At 37.6% G+C, this 21,613-nt stretch overlaps 1 protein-coding gene and 1 pseudogene across 2 annotated transcripts; both read right to left on the bottom strand.

The window, feature by feature from the left end:
• On the bottom strand, positions 1–2,918 carry LOC308638987 (melanoma-associated antigen B5-like; annotated as a pseudogene). Its single transcript has 3 exons — positions 2,742–2,918; positions 514–1,070; positions 1–34 (listed from the first exon to the last, which is right to left on the bottom strand). The product of its transcript is annotated as a melanoma-associated antigen B5-like (transcript).
• A 3,840-nt stretch (positions 2,919–6,758) lies between these two features.
• On the bottom strand, positions 6,759–7,781 carry LOC308638986 (melanoma-associated antigen B4-like; the record flags this gene model as incomplete). The annotated part of the gene is made up of 1 exon (XM_081276908.1): positions 6,759–7,781. One exon carries the CDS (start codon positions 7,779–7,781, stop codon positions 6,759–6,761), a length of 1,023 nt encoding a protein of 340 aa, XP_081133034.1.
• Positions 7,782–21,613: the final 13,832 nt, after the last annotated feature.

Below are 21,613 nucleotides of genomic sequence, written 5' to 3'. Positions count from 1 at the left end.
TTAGTCAGCTTTTTCACTCCTGTGACCAAGAAACCTGACAAGGAAAATTAGAAGAGGTTTCAGAGGTCTCAGTCCATAGAAGCCCAGCTTCCTTGGGGCTTGAGGTGAAATAGAACATCATGGACAAAGAGTGTGGTGGAGGGAAACAGCTCAGGACATGGAACCAGGAAGGGGGAGGGGAGAGAGAGAGAGAGAGAAAGAGAGAGAGAGAGAGAGAGAGAGAGAGAGAGAGAGAGAGAGAGAGAGAGAGAGAGAGAGAAACACTGACTCTACTCACAGGATACAAAATATATACCCCAAAGACATATCCCAATGACCCACCTCTTCCAGCTACACCCTATCTGACTTCAATTATCACTCACCTAATCCCTATTCAGGGGATTAATTCACTGAATGGGTTAAGATTATTATAACCCAATCATTCCCCCTCTAAACCTTATTGCATTGTCTCACACATGAACTTTTTTTGCAGGGGGAACATCTCATATTTAACCGTAACACCATAGAACATACCTGGCTTTGGCAGTAGTGTCAAGACTGGCTGAAATTCTCTCTTGTGATCTCTCTTCTTCATCTTTCAAAGCTTTTTCATATAATGTTGAGAAAGTGGGAGGAACAATACTGTTGACCTTTCCAAAAATTCTAGAACTTTCATCTTGCTGGCTTCAGTGTAGGCTCTTGGACCTCACAGGAATTCATAGTGTGGAGAATTATTGTTGATTACCTGCTGGTACACCAGGAATTTAGCCTTAACAAATCTTTGGTGATGAGTTTCCTAGGCTCTCCATAGATGAAGTCCTTCCTCCCCAATGTATACTCACAACATCTTCAGGATTTTCCAGGAAAGTCATTAGGAGACCAGTTGTGGGTTACCCCATGCCAGCATGAATTCTCCTATTGTTGGGGAGTTTCAATTTGCTGACAAGGTCATATAAGTTACTGTTTGACTCAACTTCTACATCAACTACAAAAACAACCTCAATATGATCGGAGACTCTCTTGAGGATCTCAGCAAACTGGTCTTGGTACTTCTGGTCAACAATGTTCAACATGTCTTCATTGGTAATGGACTGTTTTATTTTATACTTTATATACTTTCATTTTACAATTAACAAATTCACATTCATAGCTAGAGAATCAGGCATGATGAGTCTCACTGGAAGTTGAGATCTCTGAGGAACTTGAATATTCCTCATCTTGGCTGTTATCACCCTCATCATATCTTGTGCCTAAAAACATCTGCAGAAATAGTGGTAGCATCTAAAATGCTACAAAGCCTCTGGGGAATGCTACTTGACTCAGAAGCAGATGAGCTCTGGGGAATATCCTCAAGAACAGGAGAAGAAAAGGGAGAGGCTCTTCCTCCACTGTTGTGTTGACTTATGCTCCTCTGTGACCATGGGAGTCATTTCAGGCCTGTCAGCATTTATCGTGGATGGGGAATATACTCTTCTGACCCCAAGGTATATTGGCTGTGCTCAGAGACAGTAGGCAGGAGTGTGTGTAAGAGAACAGCTTATGAGAAAACCCTGGGGAGGGAGATGAAGAAGCTGTGTGCACCTTCAGGATGGAACTTCCATTATGGCTAGAAGGAAGACTGAATTTGCAGTTTTGCTTTTTTTTTAATTTATAGGTTTCTATTTGTTCTTTTTAGTTATACTTGCCAGTAGTATTTTGGCAGATTATACATGCATGGAGTATGAATTATTCTATTTAGGATCCCACTCTTGTGGTTGTATATGATATGGAGTTACCCTGGTCAAGTATTCAAATACAAGGCTAGGAAAGTTATGACCAAGTAATTCTGTCCTTCCTATTCCCTTCATCCTCTGTTCTATACTAATCCAATGGATTTCTGTTATTTCCCTCCCCAACCTCCCTTATTTTGGTTTAACATCCCCAAATCAGAGAGATCATTTGGCCTTTGATTTTTGGGGATTGACTTATTTACTTAACATGATATTCTCCAGTTCTATCCATTTACCAGCAAATGCTATGATTCCATTCTTCTCTATGGCTGAGTAATATTCCATTGTGTATATTACCACATTTTCTTTACATTTAAAGTTTTCTGTGAGGAAACTGCTCTAGGAACTCACTGAGCTCCAGCTCTCCTGACCATTCTCTACTATTGGAAACCTGTAGAGGAAGAGGAAGATAGAGTGAGCCTTAGCCTGTAAGTTGAGGAGTCCTCTTATTCCACATTCACAACCATCATGTCAACTGGTAGTGGGCAATGGGAGCCATTCCCTCTGCTGCTCTGAAATTAACATTGCAAATCTACCTGGCATCCACAAGAAGGGAAGTTAAAGGACCATTCAACTTATTATTCCTGTTCAGATGACCTCAGTATTGACAGATCAATGGGGAATTTTATGTTCTCACCTCTTTGTAGTCCTTAGTCTTCACCCAGTCTCCTCAAATTAGCACACATGACTTGAGACCCCCCACCATTGTTTGAATGGTGGCTACACCTTCAGACTAAGGGTATCACCTCTTGAAGGCCCGTCTTAAATAAATTATGGGAACTTCGTCTTGACAACCCTGTCCTGGGTCTTAAAGGACTGAAAGCAGGGCAGGGCCAGATTCTTCACTGCCCTTTTTATTTAATAATGTGTTATCCTCTTGTTTTGATGCTTGGCATGATGTGGAACATCTCCTTTTTTATCCTGAGGCATGTCCCCTCATTGTAAGGACAAAACTCCCCAAAACAGATGGATATGTGGGTTTTCTCAGCTTACCTTACCTGTCCTTGGTCTCTCGAGGCTAAGAGTAAGGAATGGATTTTCTGGTGCTTCAGCTATTATGGGATGAATGGTTCCTTTAATTCTCAGGGCATTCTCCGTGGCCTTTGGACAACTTGGAAATCCTCCCAATGCTGATCTTACTTGTGATCCCTGACCCTCTTGTGACACCATAGAAGTAAGTATATCACATTATGTCAACAATGCTCAGGTATGCCAGGGATGCCAGCAAGAGTGGGGCACTGTGCAGTCCTTTTGGTCCTGAGGATGAAGGATTGCCTGTGTCCTCACTGAGAACCCTCATCTTAACTATTGGCAGGGACTGGGACTCCTTCTTTTGCTTATATAAGGGCCCTCCCTCTGACCGAGGACCTGAATCTCTTCTCTTAGAAGCCAACCTGATAGCCCTATCCAAAGCTTCTGGGAGTAATGGCAGGGGCAGGCTCTGTGCCATCTCTGACTTCTAGAATCTGTGGTACCATCAGATTCTGCACTTGATTCCTAGAAGGGCACAGGACACTCCTCTCCACTGTCCTAGGTTGCAAACCCTCAGACCAAGATTCTTATTCCCTAAGGCCTCAGTGAGAAAAGTTGAGGAATGCCACATAGGGCCCTGTTTGTGTCCTTCCAGGGATGATATAAAACTTTAGGATTCTTGTGGCTCTGTTTGGGGCAGGGTTGTAACTTCGACATTTTGAAGGACCTCAGTTTCCCCTTTCTTTTTTATTAATTGATTTTAACTGATACAGAAAATGATATACATATATATACACATTAATAATCTTCAATATGATATTTTGATACATGCATACTTTGTATAATGTTTAGATTAAGTTAAACATACATGTCTCCTCACCATTTCTTTTTTTAAACTTTAAAAAATATTTTTTTAGTTGTAGATGGATACTACCTTTATTTTATTTACTTATTTATATGTGGTGCTGAATATTGAACCCAGTACCTCACACATGCTGGCAAGTGCTCTACCACTGAGTCACAGTCGTAGCCCCCTAACTTACCATTTATTTATGGTGAAAACATTAAAAATCCTTTCTTCTTTTTGAAATGTATAGTGCATAATTGTTATCTGTGGTTACCTTCCTGGGCAACAGCACATCAGAACATCTTGCTCCTCTCTTAACTGTAACTTAGTACACATGGATCAACCTTCTCCCACTCCAAACTCCTCTTTCCAGTTTCTGGTAAATACCATTCTACTTTCAGCTTTGTGAGATCAGCTCTTTTAGATTAAACCTAGGAGTGAGATCATGTGATACATAAGTGAAAGAAGCCAGGCATAGTCTCTTTTGATTCAGGTCATCCAAGTCAAACAAGGCTCTCATGTCCCTGAGAACCCTAAACATTGATAGGATACTGAGAATAGGTAGACTAGTTTTTCTGTGACTCATTTTTTATGGGGTATTTGTATCATCAGTTTTTATTCCTTAGAGTTTTCATATAAATTCTATTAACTTTATGGGAGGCTACCAGAAAAATGCCACATCAGTATAAACTCCTGATTATTTCCCCTCTGCAAACCTTGCAGAGAATAGGTTGTTTCCCAGGAGTGATGTGAGATGGGGAAGCACAAAGCAGAGAGCCAAGAGCAGGTGTTTTGCTGTCAGACACAAAACATGCTGATCTATACCTTATCATCAGCTAGACTTAGTTTCTTACGTAACTTCTTTCAAATATACACACATTCTCAGGGAAGGCCTGAGCCAGAAAATTTTGTGGTCTATTGACATTGACCTTGTGTATAATTATATTGTCAACCAAAATATTTTGAGGTTTATTGACATTGATTTTGTGTATAATTATATTGTTAACCAATCTCTTTCTTTATTCATACCTTGCATCTATATTGGTATTTTCAGTGCTTATTGCTTGGGCTATGTGTTCCAAAGCAGTATTTTGAGTTTGAAGTCTTGCTTTCTTTTTATCACCTGAAATAGATTTTGAAGTGATGAGCAGAAAATGAATAACCAGTACAAGGTCTGCCTCAGGCTTGGAGGAGTACATCAGTGTGGACCCTAGAGGAATACAGAGTCTGAGTCCAGCTTTGTCACTACCAATCATGTGAACCTGAGAAAATTCCAAGTTCTTTCTCTGCAAAGTTAACCTGATAAACTCTAACATGCAGGGTTCAGGAATATGAAATATGTGTGTGTGTGTGTGTGTGTGTGTGTGTGTGTGTGTGTGTGTGTGTGTATATATATTCGAATATATTTGAGAATATGCAAGTTCAAATGACATAGACATGCACATCAGCTGAAAGGCTGTTGGGCAACTAAAACCAGTGTTTTCCCATTAGATCATCTGTTACTTAATTTGGTTGTCGTATTCTGCTGTAGGCAATTTAAAGTTCCTAACCTTCTTCAGAGGTGCTTTCCATCCAAATAACCTTTTTTCATCCCTTTCATTCCAAAAATTGAGCCCTCAGAGTTTGACAAATTACAGTCTAAGTAACATAACAAAAATTCTCTTAACTGGAGCAGAATCTGGTTCTAACAGCCCATGATAAGAGCATAGTTCAGCGTCTTCTTGGCTTTTCAAGAGGGTATCACCCATATTTCTTAGAAACTCCCTGAGTATCATATGTGAGTGCTTTATATATACCTGCACTAGGGAAAGCACAGATTCCTTCCGTTCCTGTACCGGCTGAATTTCTTCTGGTTAACTTACAATTCCAAAGTAACTATTAAGATTTGTTTCCCATTCTAGACTTAGTTTCTCAACTCTGAGATGCCACATCTAATGGTCTGACCCTTGCTCACTAATAGCACATCTTCTCCCAGCCCACAATGAAGCCTCACTTAAATTAACTTGCATGAAGACACTTGCAATTCCCTAATGTTCAAAATTGTGTTGATGAAAAAATTTATAATTGGTTTTCATCTGAAATCTCATCTTCCTGATCACTTATTTCTACTTGTGCCTTATCGCTTAGTAACTAACCATATTGCTTATAAAACAGCTGTTGCTATACTCTAGAAACTGCTGGGAAGTGGTTGTATCATCGTTTTTTTTTGGTTCTGGGAATTGAACCCAGGGCTGCTCAATCACTGAGCCACATCCCCAGCCCTATTTTGTATTTTATTTACAGATGGTTTCACTGAGTTGCTTATGGCCTCGCTAATTTGCTGAGATTAGCTTTGAACTCATGATCCTCCTGCCTCAGCCTCCTGAGCTGCTGGGATTATAGGTGTGTGCCACTGTGCCTAGCTATATCTTCTTTATCTTACCATATTCAGTGCTAAGGGGGACTTCTAAAGAGCAGATGTTCAACTAATGCTAGGGTAAATTAATTAAAAACAATCAAAAGAGTGAGTTACAACTTTATTATTATTTAATTTCACATAAATTAGAATAAAGTAAGCAAATCCAAGATGTCATTTAATATTGCAAGCAAAAGCCAAAAAAGATTATAGGCAACTATAAATTAACCATTTTTGTTTTGTTACACAATTTTGTGATGCCAACAATTTTCCAGTGTAATAGGAAAAAAACCTTTTTGAAAAAAAGATAAATCCAGGTCTTTTTAACTTATACTAAAATAACTATTACAAGGAATAAACCAAATCAAGAATTAAGCATATTTTACATTTATCTTTTTACATTTTTTTCTCCATAATGTCATTCACAATTTTTAATGTAGGGTTCTTTTACATTTCCTTGAAAACCCCGGTGCTGGTAACATGTTGACTAGTTCTGGATCACAAAGAAAACATGGTCTGTGAATTTTTTTTAGAAATACTACAACTGTACCTTCCAGACCCATTACACTGCAGTGAATGTGAGAGCCAGATAACTGACAAGGTTATAAACAGAAGCACAATAAATCTTCAATTAAAAGGAACAACATTGTAAAATAACAACCCAAATTAGATTTCTACTTATGCATAACAGGAAAAGAAGACACCAACATTTTACTTCCTCCAGCCCACTGCTCTCCATCCCACAAAAAGCTAACTCCTCTTCAAATATACAGTGAACACCCGACCTCAGACACAACTAGATGTGAGAGGGTCTGTGGGGCAGGACCTTGGAAACAGCCCTAGGCCTGGTAGGTGCACCCACTCTACCCACAGCTTTCTCTCCTGCTTTCTCCTCCTCATCTCTCAAAGCCTCCTCATACAGATTAGGGAAGGCATTAGGGTTGGTATCATTAATCTTGGCCAAAACCTCCAGGACCTTCATTTTGCTGGTTTCTGCATGGGCTCTGGGACCCCACAGGAATTCAAAGCTGGGAGGGTCACTACCAGGCACCTGGCGGTACTCCAGGTACTTTTCCTGCACTAAATCTTTGGTGATGAGCTTCCGGGGCTCCCCAAAGATCAAGTGCCTCCTCCCAGCATAGATCCCCAACACATTCAGGAATTCCCAGATCTCTGCCTCAGTGGCACGGTTGCCCTTCATGAAGATCACACCCAGGAGGGTCATCAGGAGACCCGTCTTGGGCAAGCCCCTACTGCCACACAGACTTCCTTCACTGGAGAGCCCCAGCTTGCTGATAAGGACGTAGGAGTGACTGTTGGGATCCACTTCCTTCAACTCTAGGCCAAAGACCAGCTCCACACGCTCGGAGGTTCTCCTGAGGATCTCAGGGAAGTACTCCTTGTACTTCTTATTGATCACCTTCAGCATATCTGCCTGTGTAATGGGCTCTTTTGTTTTATACTTCTCCAGCAAGTACTGCACCAACAGACTTGTCTTCCTGGTGAGAGGATCTCTGCGTGAGCTCTCAGGAGAGGCTGCTGCCTGGGAGCTGCCTGGCATTCTCTCCTGGGCACCTGCTTCAGAGCTTTTGCAGGAATCACCTGCACCAAGAGAGCTAGAGGGTGGGGCTCTCTGAGACACCTGGCTAATGCCAGCAGCAGGGGAGCTTGGAAGTGCACCCTCATCAAGAGGAGAGGAGCAGGGAGACCCCACTTCCTCCTCTGCAGTGGCCTGAGCACCCCTGAGGCCCTGGGTCTCATCGCGGGCCTGTTGGCGCTTGGCTCGGGAACGCAGCTTACTCTTCTGACCCCTAGGCATGACTGTTGTCAGGGACAGCAGGCAAGGAGTGTTGGCACAAGGGATGGAAAGGCTGGGACCTGGATTGGGGAGAATGGCGACAAGTGAGCAAGGTCATCAGGGAGAGAGCACCCTGGCCCCCTCTGCCGCTTTCCTGGAGGGGAGTGCTCTAGAGCAGTGGTGGGCTCACTCACTACTTCATTCAGAGGCACCCAGGACACCAGGAGACACCTGAGTCCCTTGCATTAAGATGAGTGTGGTTTCCACAGTGATCAGAGTCCTCCTCTGGACCCTTCCTATGGCTGGGGAACCTCTCGCCCTCTTCTGACAGGCTGCCAGCCCTTTGGAGCAAAGCTCCCAGCTCGCTGAATCTCCGGAGGACAAAGAGACTGAGAAAACACACACACACACACACACACACACACACACTCCACGCCACCCGCCACCGCGAGCCCCCGCCCCCACCTTTAGTAGGTCTACAGACATCAGGGACCGAGTTCTGTAAGCCCACCCCTGGGCGCTCTGGGCTCGGGGGCATAGAGTCCCCTCAATCTTCACCAAGTTTCTCTCCTTAACCCGCAGGGCCTGAGATGCCCCACTCTGCTGACCTAAGCCCACCTGCCCCAGACAGCCTTTGTTCCTCAAGTCCTGGGGGGAGATGCCAGATCTTTGGGCCTAACTGCCATGTCTGAGGGCTTCCCGGAGCGGGCGGGCCCTGTGGGGCCTCCTTTTCAGGGGAAGGGAAGGGCGTGTTTGTCGGGGACTCACATTTTTTGGGGGGGTGGGAGTTGAACTTAGGTACCTACCAAGACACCTGTCAACACCTGGTAGTCTATCTCAGTAGGCCTGAGGCTATGCGTTCAATCCAAGGCCTCACTCACCACAGCCTCGTGAAGAGGAAGTCGGGTTTGGTACTTCCGGTCCTGTGGTCCGGCCCACATGGTCTCCGGCTATAACTGCCGGGCTGTGCTGGGACCGTTGGCCTTCGTTCTGGAGGAGAGGAGTTCCGCGAGAGCTCACACACTCAGCTCATTGATTCTGCACCGGTGCTGGGGTGACTCCCTCTACTGAGGTGAGGCAAAGGGGCTTGGAATAAGGAGCTCATTTCCCAGAGAGTCCCCAGTAGGGAGTAAGGTGGAGCCTGAGCCCAGCATCTATGCTTGGGACCTGCAAAGACTGGTAGTGTGAGTTGATCTGTGTGGTCTGTTTCCTGGGGGGGATGGTGCCCTCAGTTCTCTGTCTTATCTTGATTACTTAGGTGTTCAGCTACTGTCCTTCCAAAGGCTTGAGTCCAGAACCTTAATCCAAAGAATTAATTTTTTGAGATTCTCTTGATAAGAAGTACATGGACTTCTGGTCACTACTTCTTGGGGTCTGCCAGACCTGTCCCTTTCTGGTATGATGTGATGCAAGGAGTGTTTTCTTAACAAGAATCTCTGGTGGCCTCTCTGCAGTGTCATGTGAAGCCCCTTGATATTATCAAATGTTGTAACATTAACTGCTCTACGACCCTAGGATTCCTCCATTTTCTGATAGGAGTCCACTCCCTTTCTCCAGTCATAGCCTGAAACATACCGAAGTAGAAAATGAGGATCCTGATATTATGTTTGTCCCTCTCTTTGTTGACATCAAGGGCATTTCCTAATTGTCTGAGGAATCAATTCATACCTGTATTCTGTCTGATTTACTCTTATTTTCCAATTCTATTTTAGTTGATTCCTTATGTTAAGATAACTTAAATAGCTCTTCATCAACCACTCAAGAGGTTTCAGGTGGATATTAGTTCTGTACCTGAACTTCGTCTGCTTTGATCAATCCCAAAGTTCATGCTTTTCTGATATTTACCGTTGGTTCTGGTACCTGCGTTCTAACATGCTAAGGAGGATTCCTTCAGTGAGTACATGGAACTTCTCTATTACTGTGAGGCACATTTTAAAGAATTCCACTTATGGGCACACCCTCATGCAAATTCTGTTTAACAGAGTGAGTCTTCCTCCAGGGTTTCTCATTTTTTTTATTATCTGTATGATGTTGTTCTTTGTTTATTCCTTCTTAAGCGGTTCCATGGTTGATTTTTGGGCATGGGAAATAGCAACCTCAACTTGTTCATCATCTTGGAACATATGGATAAGACAATTATCTCTGTAAATAAGGACAGGTAACATGTTTACCATTTTCCCCTGAATAAATCTAGTATACTGGTCTATTTGGAACATTTCTCTCCTAATTCTATCAGTAAATTTTTATATTTGAGCCCATAAATATAGTTTGAAGTTTCCACTAGATTCATTTTACATATTTTGCTGTTATAAATGGCAAATTTTTCATTACATTTTCTAATTAGTTATTGATTTTTGTGGCTAGGCTTCCAGTTATGCTATAATGATTTTATATGCTAGTTTTTAAAATTTTTCTTTGGATAATTGAATGTCAATTACTTTGATACTTTAATCATAGGATCATATTGTTACTGTTATGTTTCTTCTCATTATTCATATTTCTTTATTTAGGTGTTCTTGTGCATTTTTTCTTGTACATTCCAATCTAGATTTCCATATTTCTTTGTGATTTTTCCAGAAATATTTGGGTATGTTCCTAACATTTCATATTTACATATATTTGTATGTGACAGAGAGTCCATTCTAATCAAAGTCAGGTAAAAGTTATTACAATGAACTTGTGGAAAATTTTGTATGAAGAACATAATCACATTTTTTTCTTGCCTATCTATTATTGCAGTAAATAGCACTACACTATTTTTTCCTTTTCCTTTTTCTTTTGGTACTAGAGAATGAACCCAGGGGTGCTTTACCACTTAGCTACATCCCTATTTTTTTTCTTTCTTTTTTTGTTTTTAAAGATAGTGTCAGGCTAAATTGCTGAGGCTAGCCTGGTATCCTGGAACTAACATTCCTCCTGCCTCAGCCTTTCAGGTGACTGGGATTACAGGCATGTGCTACCATATCTGGTCACTATTTTTATCTAATGCAGTATGTTTGCATTCTTTGGGCACAGGCTACTTATTAATTGCCACTCTATACTATGAAGTTATTTATGATATTTGTTTGTGAGTTTGACAGAAATGTTCTTTTTTGGGGACATCCTTAATATAAATACTTAATATGGATGGTATTTGCATCAAAGTGAGCTAGAATGGTAAGAGAGAGGAGTATTTTCCCAATTTTTGTGGGGTTTTGAAGATTTTACTTAGTTGATTATTTTTTCTTTAAGCATTTATTGTAAGGAACCCATAAACCCACAAACCTGGCTAGTTTGGAACATTTGAGGATGCCTTGGGTTTTGATTACAGTTATAATTTGAGTTGTTCCATTATGTTTTCTATTTTTATGAGCCTATTTAGTCTTCTATATTTTGCTTATTGTTTTCTAATTTAATTGAGTTTTTAAATTTACAGTAATATTTGCAATAAAATAATTTTATTGTTGAAATTCACAAATGTATTCGATAATACAGAGAGTGGGATCATAAAATCGATACAGCTGGCACACAATATCAAGAGCCCTCAACAGTTATAACAAGCTTGATCAGGTGAAGGTTTATTTATTTGTTTATTGGCAATATCACTCTAGAAGTTTAGAGGCGATACTTTGCACTTCCATTAGGAAATATTTTTGGTTTGTAGTCATGGAAGTTCATCATCCCAGTTGAGTGAGCTGCAGAATAATAATTGTATCATTCCTTTGCATTTATTAGCTAAAATAATTATATAGGCCGAATTGTTTTTCTTATTTACCATTTGTTATCCTGATGTAATGGTAAACATATTTTATAGTGTTCTCCTTATATCTTTACGTTCCTTCTGTTGGTATAATTGGTAAAATATTATTTAACTAATATTTATTTATTATTCTTTTTATTATAATTGATACCTTTTATAATTATAATTGATATAAAATTCTACCTTTCATTAGTTGACCCTTTCATCTTCCAATTCTTTAGTTCTTCACTTATCTTCATTATTTCCTACTTTTTAATTACTTGGGCATAACATAATGTTATTTCTGTAGCTCTTGAATGATTTGGACATTTTAATGTTTTTTGATAAATCTACATAAGGCTATAGCATCCTTTTAGGTACCACTTGGGTAATTTTCCATAGGCCATATTCTAGAGCTTTATATGTAGTGTGCAAAATTTTAAAAGTTGAATAAATATCTACATTAGAGTCTTAGAATATTGAATATTCATATTAATGCATACTTACATATGTAATATACACAACCCCCCACATATGTGACAAAGTACAGTTTTTGCTATAAATGAAAAGAGTTTCACATGATAAAAACTGATCATCAATATTATTGGCCAACTATAACCATCAGGGGTTATCCAGGAAACAGGACCTACTCTAAATATATAACTCAAAATTTAATGCTGGAAACTGTTTATTTGAGAAGCCAGTCAAGGATACTTGAATAGAATACTTAGCAACATTCAGAAGGCACTACAATCTGTGTGATAAAGAAACAAATCGAAAAGGTATTGTTCCTGGGGAGTAATAGTTTCAGTCAGCAGCATGAGAAACCATGATTGAGCAATATGAAAGAATTTGGAGACACATGGATGTAGCCATTGAAAGAGAACTGACTTGCTGCAGAGAGAAAAAAAAATTAAAAAAAAATAAACTAGCACTTTAATCTTCTTGGGCTGTTGTCACCTCTTGGCTGAATGTAGCTTGCATCCAGGTGTTAGAGAATACGGATCATAAGAAATTGGTGTCATATATTTTGCAGTGGGAACAGAATAGGTGGAAGCTTGAGGACAACTAAGTTCAAGTCTGGCACACCTCATTGGAAAAGCAGATGAGAAAAAAACATGTAATCTGACATATAATAGACATTTATAAAATTAGCATTCATTTATAATAAACATTAGCAGACTAGAAAGGAATATCTACAGATATGACAGCAACAACATCCGTAGTAAATACTTAATTTGGAAAGGCTTTACTTTACAATTGGGAAATAGAAAACAGTACCTGCCATCAGCATTTCTACTGAACATTTTAAAAGATGATACTACAAATTGCTGTAATAGGAATTGGAAAAAATAAAGGAACAAAGATCAGAAAATAAGAGTCATCTTTTATTGTTAATAGGCTATTAGAATGTATGTGGATACTACTTAAGATAAACTGTCAAATTAGTATAAATATTTTTAAAAGTTGAGCATGTAAGATTGAAATATAAACATATAATTTGTTACTATAGCAACAAATAGTATAAAGATAAAATTAAACAATATATAACTTTCAAATATGTGTAATAAAAATTCTGGTGTTCAAGATATACATGCACATTCACACACATTATATATATATATATATATGATATATACATATATTGAGAGAAATTAATGAAAACTCAAGTAGTGACTTGTTATATTTGTGTGAATTTTCAAAATTATAGACAGGCTCATTATTCTCAGATTTAGTCTATAGTATATGGTAATTCCCATTCCCCCTAAAAGAAACTTTGTTTATTATATGTATGAAACTTTTTAGGCTGATTCTAGATTTTAAATTTACTTGCAAATGTCCCTAAAGTGTCAGCATACTCTCAAGAAAGAAAAACAATGAGGACACACTCTGCTAGGTATTAAGAATCATTTTGTAAAATCTAGAAATTATTTTTTACAGTTTCACAGATAAGCAAATAGGCCAATAGAACAAAATGTAATATCCTCAAATAGACTCACTTATACATGAATCCCTGATAATAAAAAATGCCATTTTTGGTAGTAGGGTAAGAATAGTTTTTTAGTCAGCTTTTTCAATGCAGTGACCAAAATACCTGAACAGAACAATTAGAGGAGGTAAAGTTTATGTTGGGGCCTCACAGTTTCAGAAGTGTCAGTCCATAGAAGGTTGACTCTATTCCATGAGGCTTGAAGTGAGGCAAAATATCAAGGAAGAGGAGTGTGGCAGAGGGAGTTGTCTCACATGATTATCATGAAGCAGTGAGAGACTCAACTAGCCAGATATAAAATATATACTCCAAAAGCAGGCCCACAGTGCCCACCTCCTCTAGTCACATTCTACATGCTTTAAGCTACCACTGAGTTAATCCCCATCAGAGGATTAATTCATTGATTGGGTTAAGGCTCTCATAACCCAATAATTTCACCTTTGAATGTTCTTGCATTTTTCTCACACATGAGATTTTGGGGGATACATCACATCCAAACCATAACAAATACTATTTTTAACTAAGATAGGATAAAGGAAGAACTGGATATCCAAATAAATAAGGAAAAGCAACTGGAACATTCCTTCACAGTAGAAATAAATATCCATCCCAAGAGGGATTAAACTTTCCTTTAAATATTTTATTAATAAAAATTTTAAAACTTATATATAAAAGAGCAAAATAATGATTTTTTAAAAATATTGCATTAATTAGAAAGATAACAATATGGGTTAAATAGGGCATCTGGAAATAAAATAACTGAAAGAGGTAAAATCAGTTCATTGAGTAACAGAAGGGCTAGGAAAACTGTGAAATAGTTCCATCCATGTTGTCCCAAATGATATTTCATTATTTTTATTATTAAATAGTATTTAATTGTTTATATGCACCATGGTTCTTTATCCATTCATCAGTTGATGGACACTTTAGTCATTTTCATTTCTAGGCTGTTGTGAAGAGTGCTACAATAAATATAGGAGTGCAAATGTCTTTTTTTGTATTGGAAATTTAACCCAGGGAACCTCTACCACTGAGCTACATACTCCTCAGCCCTTTTATTTTTCATTTTGAGACAAAGTCTCATGAAATTTCCAAATTGGCCTCAAACTTGTGATCTCCTGCCTCAGCTTCCCCAGATGCTGTGATTGTACTGCATATGTCTTCTCTATATACTGATTTTAATTCCTTTGGATATATACCTAGTAGTGGGTTTGCTGGATCATATGTTACTTGTATATTTAATTTCTCAAGGAACCTACATAGTATTTTACATCATGACTTGACTTACTTATATTCCCACCAACAGGGTACAAAGGTTGCCTTTTTTCTACATCTTCACTAACACTTATTTTCATTTGTGTTTGTGATTGTAACCATTTATACTAGGGTGAGGTGATATCTTACTGTGGTTTTGATTTGCATTTCCTTGGTGATCAGTGATTTTTTGAGATTCTTTTTCATAAAACTCTTGGTCATTTGTATGTCTTGTTTTAAGAGATGTCTTTTTAGGTCTGTTTCCTGTTTATAATTGGGTTATTAGTTTTTATGTTACTGAACTTTTGGAGTTCCTTATATATTTTGGATATTAACTGTAAGATGTAGATTTTGAAAATTCTTTTTTTATTGGGTAGGTGGTCTCTTTGCTCTGTTGATTATTTACTGTGCAGAAACTTTTCAGTTTTATGGAATGCATCTTGTCCTTTTTTTTTTTTTTTTGCTTTTCTTTCCTGTGCTTTTGGAGTCATCTTCAAAAACGTATTTCACCATTCCAAACTCATGAAGTCTTTCTCCTATATCTTCTGCTAATAGTTTCAGAGCTTCAGTTCTTACATTTAAATTTTAATCCATCTTGAGTTGATTTTTGTATCTGGTAAAAAGTAGTGATCTAGTTTCAGTTTCTTTCTTTTTTTTTTTTTTGCATTTGGATATTCTATTTTCCTGGCACAATTTATTGGCAAAACTGTACTTTCTTCAATGCATGCTTTTAGGAGTTTTGTTGATAATTGTCTGTAAACATGAGAGTTTACTTCAAGGCTCTCTGTTCTGTTGCAATGGTCTTTGTGTCTGTTTCTATGCCAATACAATGCTGTTTTGATTATTATAGCAGTGTAGTAAATTTTAAAATTTTCTAATTGCCTCTTGCTTTATTCTTTTCACTCAAGATGACTTTGGCTATTTGATGTTTTCTGTGGTTCCATATAAATTTCAGTATATATTTTATTTTATTTTTTATTTAATTTTATTTTTTATACAAATGGAGGACAACTTTTCATTTCTTTGGTTGCATATGAGGTAGAGTCACACCATTCATGCAATCATAGCTGTATATAGAGCAATATTGTCCATCTCATTCCACCATCTCCCCCTCCCATACCCCTTCCCCTCCCCCCTGATTAATCCAAAGTTTCTCTATTCTTCTCTTGCCCCCCCTCCATTATGGATTAGCATCCACTTATCAGAGAAAATATTTTTCCTTTGTTTTTTTGGCTTACTTCGCTTAGCATGATATTCTCCAACTCCTTCCATTTACCTGTACATGCCATAATTTAATTCTCCATTATGGCTGAGTAATATTCCAGTTTCTTTATCCATTCATCTATTGAAGGGTATCTAGGTTGCTTCCACAGTTAAGTTATTGTGAATTGAGCGGCTGTAAACATTGAGGTGGGCTGAATCACTGTAGTATGCTGTTTTTAATTCCTTTGGGTATAGACCAAGAAGTGGGATAGCTGGGTCAAATGATGTTTCCATTTCAAGTTTTAAAAGGAATCTCCATACTGCTTTCCAGAGTGGTTGTACTATTTTGAAATCCTACCAGAAATGAATTAGTGTACCTTTTCCCCCACATCCTTGCCAGCACTTATTGTTGCTCAAATTCTTGATAATTGCCATTCTGACTGGAGTGAGATGGAACCTCAGTGTAGTTTTAATTTGCATTTCACTAATTGCTAGAGATGTTGAACATTTTTTTCATATGTTTGTTGATTGATTGTATTTCTTTTTCTGTGAAGTGTCTGTTCAGTTCTTTAGCCCATTTATTGATTGGGTTATTTGGATTTTTGGTGTTTAGCTTTTTGAGTTCTTTATATATGCTGGAGATTAGTGCTCTATCTGATGTGCATGTGGTAAAAATTTTCTCCCATTCTGATGGCTCTCTCTTTTCACTATAGAGGTCTTTCACTTCTTTTGATAAATTGATTCCCAGATATTTTATTTGAGGCTATTGTGAATGGGGTAGTTTTCCTAATTTCTCTTTCAGTGGATTCATCACTGATGTATAGGAATGTGTTGATTTATAAGTGTTGATTTTTGTATCCTGCTATTTTTATATCCTGCTATTTTGCTGAATTCACTTATTAGTTCTAGAAGTTTTCTGGTGGAATTTTTTGGATCTTCTAGTTATAGAAGCATGTCATCAGCAAATAGTGATAGTTTGAGTTCTTCTTTACCTGTTTGTATTACTTTAATTTGTTCCTTCTGTCTAATTGCTCTGGCTAGAATTTCAAGGATGATGTTGAATAGAAGTGGTGAAAGAGGACATCTTTGCTTTGTTTCAGTTTTTAGAGGGAATGCTTTTCAATTTTTTCTCCATTTAGAATGATGCTGGCCTTGGGTGTAGCATATATAGATTTTATAATGCTGAGGTATGTTCCTACTATCCCTAGTTTTTCTAGTGTTTTGAACATGAAGATTTGCTATATTTTGTCAAATACTTTTTCTGCATCTCTTGAGATGATCACATGATTCTTGCTTTTAAGTCTATTAATATGATGAATTATGTTTATTGATTTCCATATGTTGAACCAACTCTGCATCATTGAGATTAACCCCACTTGATTGTGGTGCACTATATTTTTAATGTGTTTTTGTGCGTGATTTGCCAGAACTTTATTGAGAATTTTTGCATCTATATTCATCAGGAATATTGTTCTGAAAATTTCTTTCCTTGATGTGTCTTTGTCTGGTTTTGGTATCAGGGTGATATTAGCCTTATAGAATGAATTTGGAAGGGTTTACTCCTTTTCCATTTGATGGAATACTTTGAGGAGTATTGGTGTTAATTCTTCTTTGAATGTCTTGTAGAATTTGGCTGAGAATCTGTCTATACCTTCTTTATTAAGTTTTTGTTTGGACGATCTGTCCAGTGGTGAGAGAGGTGTGTTAAAGTCACCCAGTACTATTATGTTGTGGTTTGTTTGCTTCTTGAAATTGAAAAGGGTTTGGTTGATGTATGTAGATGCTCCATCTTGGGGGGAATACATATTTATGATTGTTATGTCTTGTTGATGTGTAATTCCTTCAATGAAATGTCCTTCTTTGTCCCTTCTGGTTAACTTTGGCTTGAAGTGCACTTTGTCTAATATTAGGATAGAAACCCCTGCTTGTTACAAGTTCCATGTGAATGATATGTTTTTTCCCATCCTTTTACCTTCAATATTTGAATGCCTTTGGCTATCAATAAGTCTCTTGGAGACAGTGTATTGTTGGGTCTTGTTTATTAATCCATTCTGCGGGTCTATGTCTTTTGATTGATGAGTTTAGGTCATTTACATTCAATGTCATTATTGATATATGATTTTTATTTCTTGTCATTTGATTTATTTCTGTTTTTGAATTTGAAGTGGTTTCTCCTTTTATTAATTATTCTGCTAGCTTAGTTTCTCCCTTTGCTTTTTCATTTCTTCTTCATGAAATATTTTATTGAGTGGATTTAAAAAAAATATTTGTTTTATTTTTAGTTGTAGGTGGACAAATAACCTTTTTATTTTATTATGTGATACCAAGGATCAAACCCAGTGCCTCACACATGCTAGGCAACCGTTCTACCACTGAGCCACAACCCCAGCCCTTGAGTATGTTTTTTAGTGCAGTATTTCTTGTGTATTATTTTAACTTTTGTTTATACTGGAATTTTTTTTTCATTGTCAATTCTGAAGCTTAATTTTGCTGGGTATAGTATTCTTGGCTGGAATCCTTTTTTTTTCAGAGATTAGTTTATATTATTTCCAATACTTCTTAGCATTGAGGGTCTGAGATGAAAAATCAGATGAGATCTAGATTGGTTTTCCTCTAAATTTGACCTATCATTTTTCTTGGGCAATCTTTAAAATACCATTCTTATTCTGTAGATGATGCATTTTCATATCAATGTGGTTTGGTGTGGTTCTCATGTAATTTTGTACATTGGGGGTCCTCTAAGCCACCTGTGTTTGATTTTGTATTTCATTCTTTAGGTTTGGGAAATTTTCTTCATTGAAAATATTCTGCATTCCTTTGGTTTATATTTCTGAGTCTTCATTTCCCCCAATACATCTTAAATTTGGTGTTTTTTGGGTACCACATATTTTGTCTTTTAGCCTAAAACTCTGCATTCTAAGTGGTGTAGTCTGTTGGTGATACTTTCATTTGAATTTTTAATTTGTTTTATTGATTTCTTCATTTTGATGATTTCTGCTTGATTTTTTTTCAAAATCTCTGTCTCATTATTGAAACCATGTTTTACTTGTATTTTCTCTCTAATTTCACTCCTTATGTTGGCGTTTATCTGACAGAGTAGTTGAAATATGTACATTTTAAACTACTTTTCTGACATTTCTTCCACTGTGGTATTGATGGATTCTGTTATTGAAGTACTTGGTTTGTTTGGGGTGTTTTTTTTCTCTTGCTTTTTCATGTTGTTTGTGGATCTACCCATCTAATAGTATGGATCTGAAGTACAGTTTCTATCCTGTATGCTTTCCAGTACCTCGACATTTAGGGGAAGACAAATAATAGTAATAACCAATGTAAACAATATTCAGTATTAAATCAAATAGTTCCTGCTATGATGTCTACAATGTTGTCACAGTAAACAGAAATGGTATGATCTGTTACTGCTGCAATAAAAATAGTACGTTTGCAGAACGGTTTACAATTTCAAATGGTGGACAGAGAGAAAACAGAAGTGATATAGGATGTGATGATTATGAGGGAGGAGGAGATAATGTAGATGTAAAAATATTAAAGGAAGAGTGAAAGAGAGAAAATGGAGATTGGCCATTAGCAGAAGAAAAGAGGAAGACAATCAGGGGAAACAGATAAGTGAGAAAAAATATATAAAGTAAATTTTAAAAATAAAAATACAATAATATAAAACAAAATGGAAATATAATAATGAAACATCCCTAGCCTTCAAAAAACTGATTTATGGAAAATAACTTGTCTTTGCTGGGTATATGGTGTACACTTCTAATACTAGTGGCTTAGGAGGCTGAGGCAGGTGGATTGTGAATTCAAAGGAAGCCTTAGCAAAAGCAAGGCACTCTGTGAGACCCTGTCTCTAAATAAAATACTAATAAGGCTGGGTTGTGGCTCAGTAGTCGAATGCCCCTGAGTTCAATCCCCAATACTGCCCCACCCAAACAAACAAACAAACAAAAAAACAACAAAAAACTGGCTTCAAAAATGCTAGAAATGAGAAAAATGTGAATATGAATATGTATACAAGTACATGACCTTTCACACTTAATCAGAGAGAAAAAAAGGAAAAAAAATCTCAATGAAAAGTTAAAGATCTTCAGGGAATAGTCCGAGAAGGGCAATAGCAGGGTCAAATGGTGGTTCCATTCCCAGCTTTCCCAGGAATCTCCAAACTGCTTTCCAAATTGGCCGCACCAATTTGCAGTCCCACCAGCAATGTACAAGAGTACCCTTTTCCCCACATCCTCGCCAACACTTATTGTTGTTTGACTTCATAATGGCTGCCAATCTTACTGGAGTGAAATGGTATCTTAGGGTGGTTTTGATTTGCATTTCTCTGACTGCTAGCGATGGTGAGCATTTTTTCATGTACTTGTTGATTTATTGTATATCCTCCTCTGAGAAGTGTCTGTTCAGGTCCTTGGCCCATTTGTTGATTGGGTTATTTGTTATCTTATTGTCTAATTTTTTGAGTTCTTTGTATACTCTGGATATCAGGGCTCTATCTGAAGTGTGAGGAGTAAAAATTTGTTCCCAGGATGTAGGCTCCCTATTTACCTCTCTTATTGTTTCTCTTGCTGAGAAAAAACTTTTTAGTTTAAGTAAGTCCCATTTGTTGATTCTTGTTATTAACTCTTGTGATATGGGTGTCCTATTAAGGAATTTGGAGCCCGACCCCACAATCTGTAGATCGGAGCCAACTTTTTCTTCTATCAGACGCAGAGTCTCTGATTTGATATCAAGCTCCTTGATCCATTTTGAGTTAACTTTTGTGCATGGCGAGAGAAAGGGATTCAGTTTCATTTTGTTGCATATGGATTTCCAGTTTTCCCAACACCATTTGTTGAAGATGCTATCCTTCCTCCATTGCATGCTTTTAGCCCCTTTATCAAATATAAGATAGTTGTAACTTTGTGGATTAGTGTCTGTGTCCTCTCTTCTATACCATTGGTCCATCTGCCTGTTTTGGTACCAGTACCATGCTGTTTTTGTCACTATTGCTCTGTAATATAGTTTGAAATCTGGTATCGCTATACCGCCTGATTCACACTTCCTGCTTAGAATTGCTTTTGCTATTCTGGGTCTTTTATTTTTCCATATGAATTTCATGATTGCTTTATCTATTTCTACAAGAAATGCCGTTGGGATTTTGATTGGCATTGCATTAAATCTATAGAGAACTTTTGGTAATATCGCCATTTTGATGATGTTAGTTCTGCCTATCCATGAACAGGGTATATTTTTCCATCTTCTAAGATCTTCTTCTACTTCTCTCTTTAGGGTTCTGTAGTTTTCATTGTATAAATCTTTCACCTCTTGTTAGGTTGATTCCCAAGTATTTTATTTTTTTTGAGGATATTGTGAATGGAGTGTTTTTCCTCATTTCCGTTTCAGAAGTTTTGTCGTTGATATACAGAAATGCCTTTGATTTATGCGTGTTGATTTTATATCCTGCCACTTTGCTGAATTCATTTATTAGTTCTAGTAGTTTCTTTGTAGACCCTTTTGGGTCTTCTAGGTATAGAATCATGTTGTCCGCAAATAGTGATAATTTAAGTTCTTCTTTTCCTATTTTTATGCCTTTAATTTCTTTTGTCTGTCTAATTGCTCTGGCTAGTATTTCAAGGACTAAATTAAATAGAAGTGGTGAGAGAGGGCATCCCTGTCTTGTTCCAGATTTTAGAG

The sequence above is a fragment of the Spermophilus citellus genome (genome assembly GCF_964194105.1).
Source record: "Spermophilus citellus genome assembly, chromosome: X".
In the NCBI taxonomy this organism is placed as follows: domain Eukaryota; kingdom Metazoa; phylum Chordata; class Mammalia; order Rodentia; family Sciuridae; genus Spermophilus; species Spermophilus citellus.
Note: the sequence above shows the minus strand (reverse complement) of the source record. Positions and strands in the feature narration are given on the sequence as shown.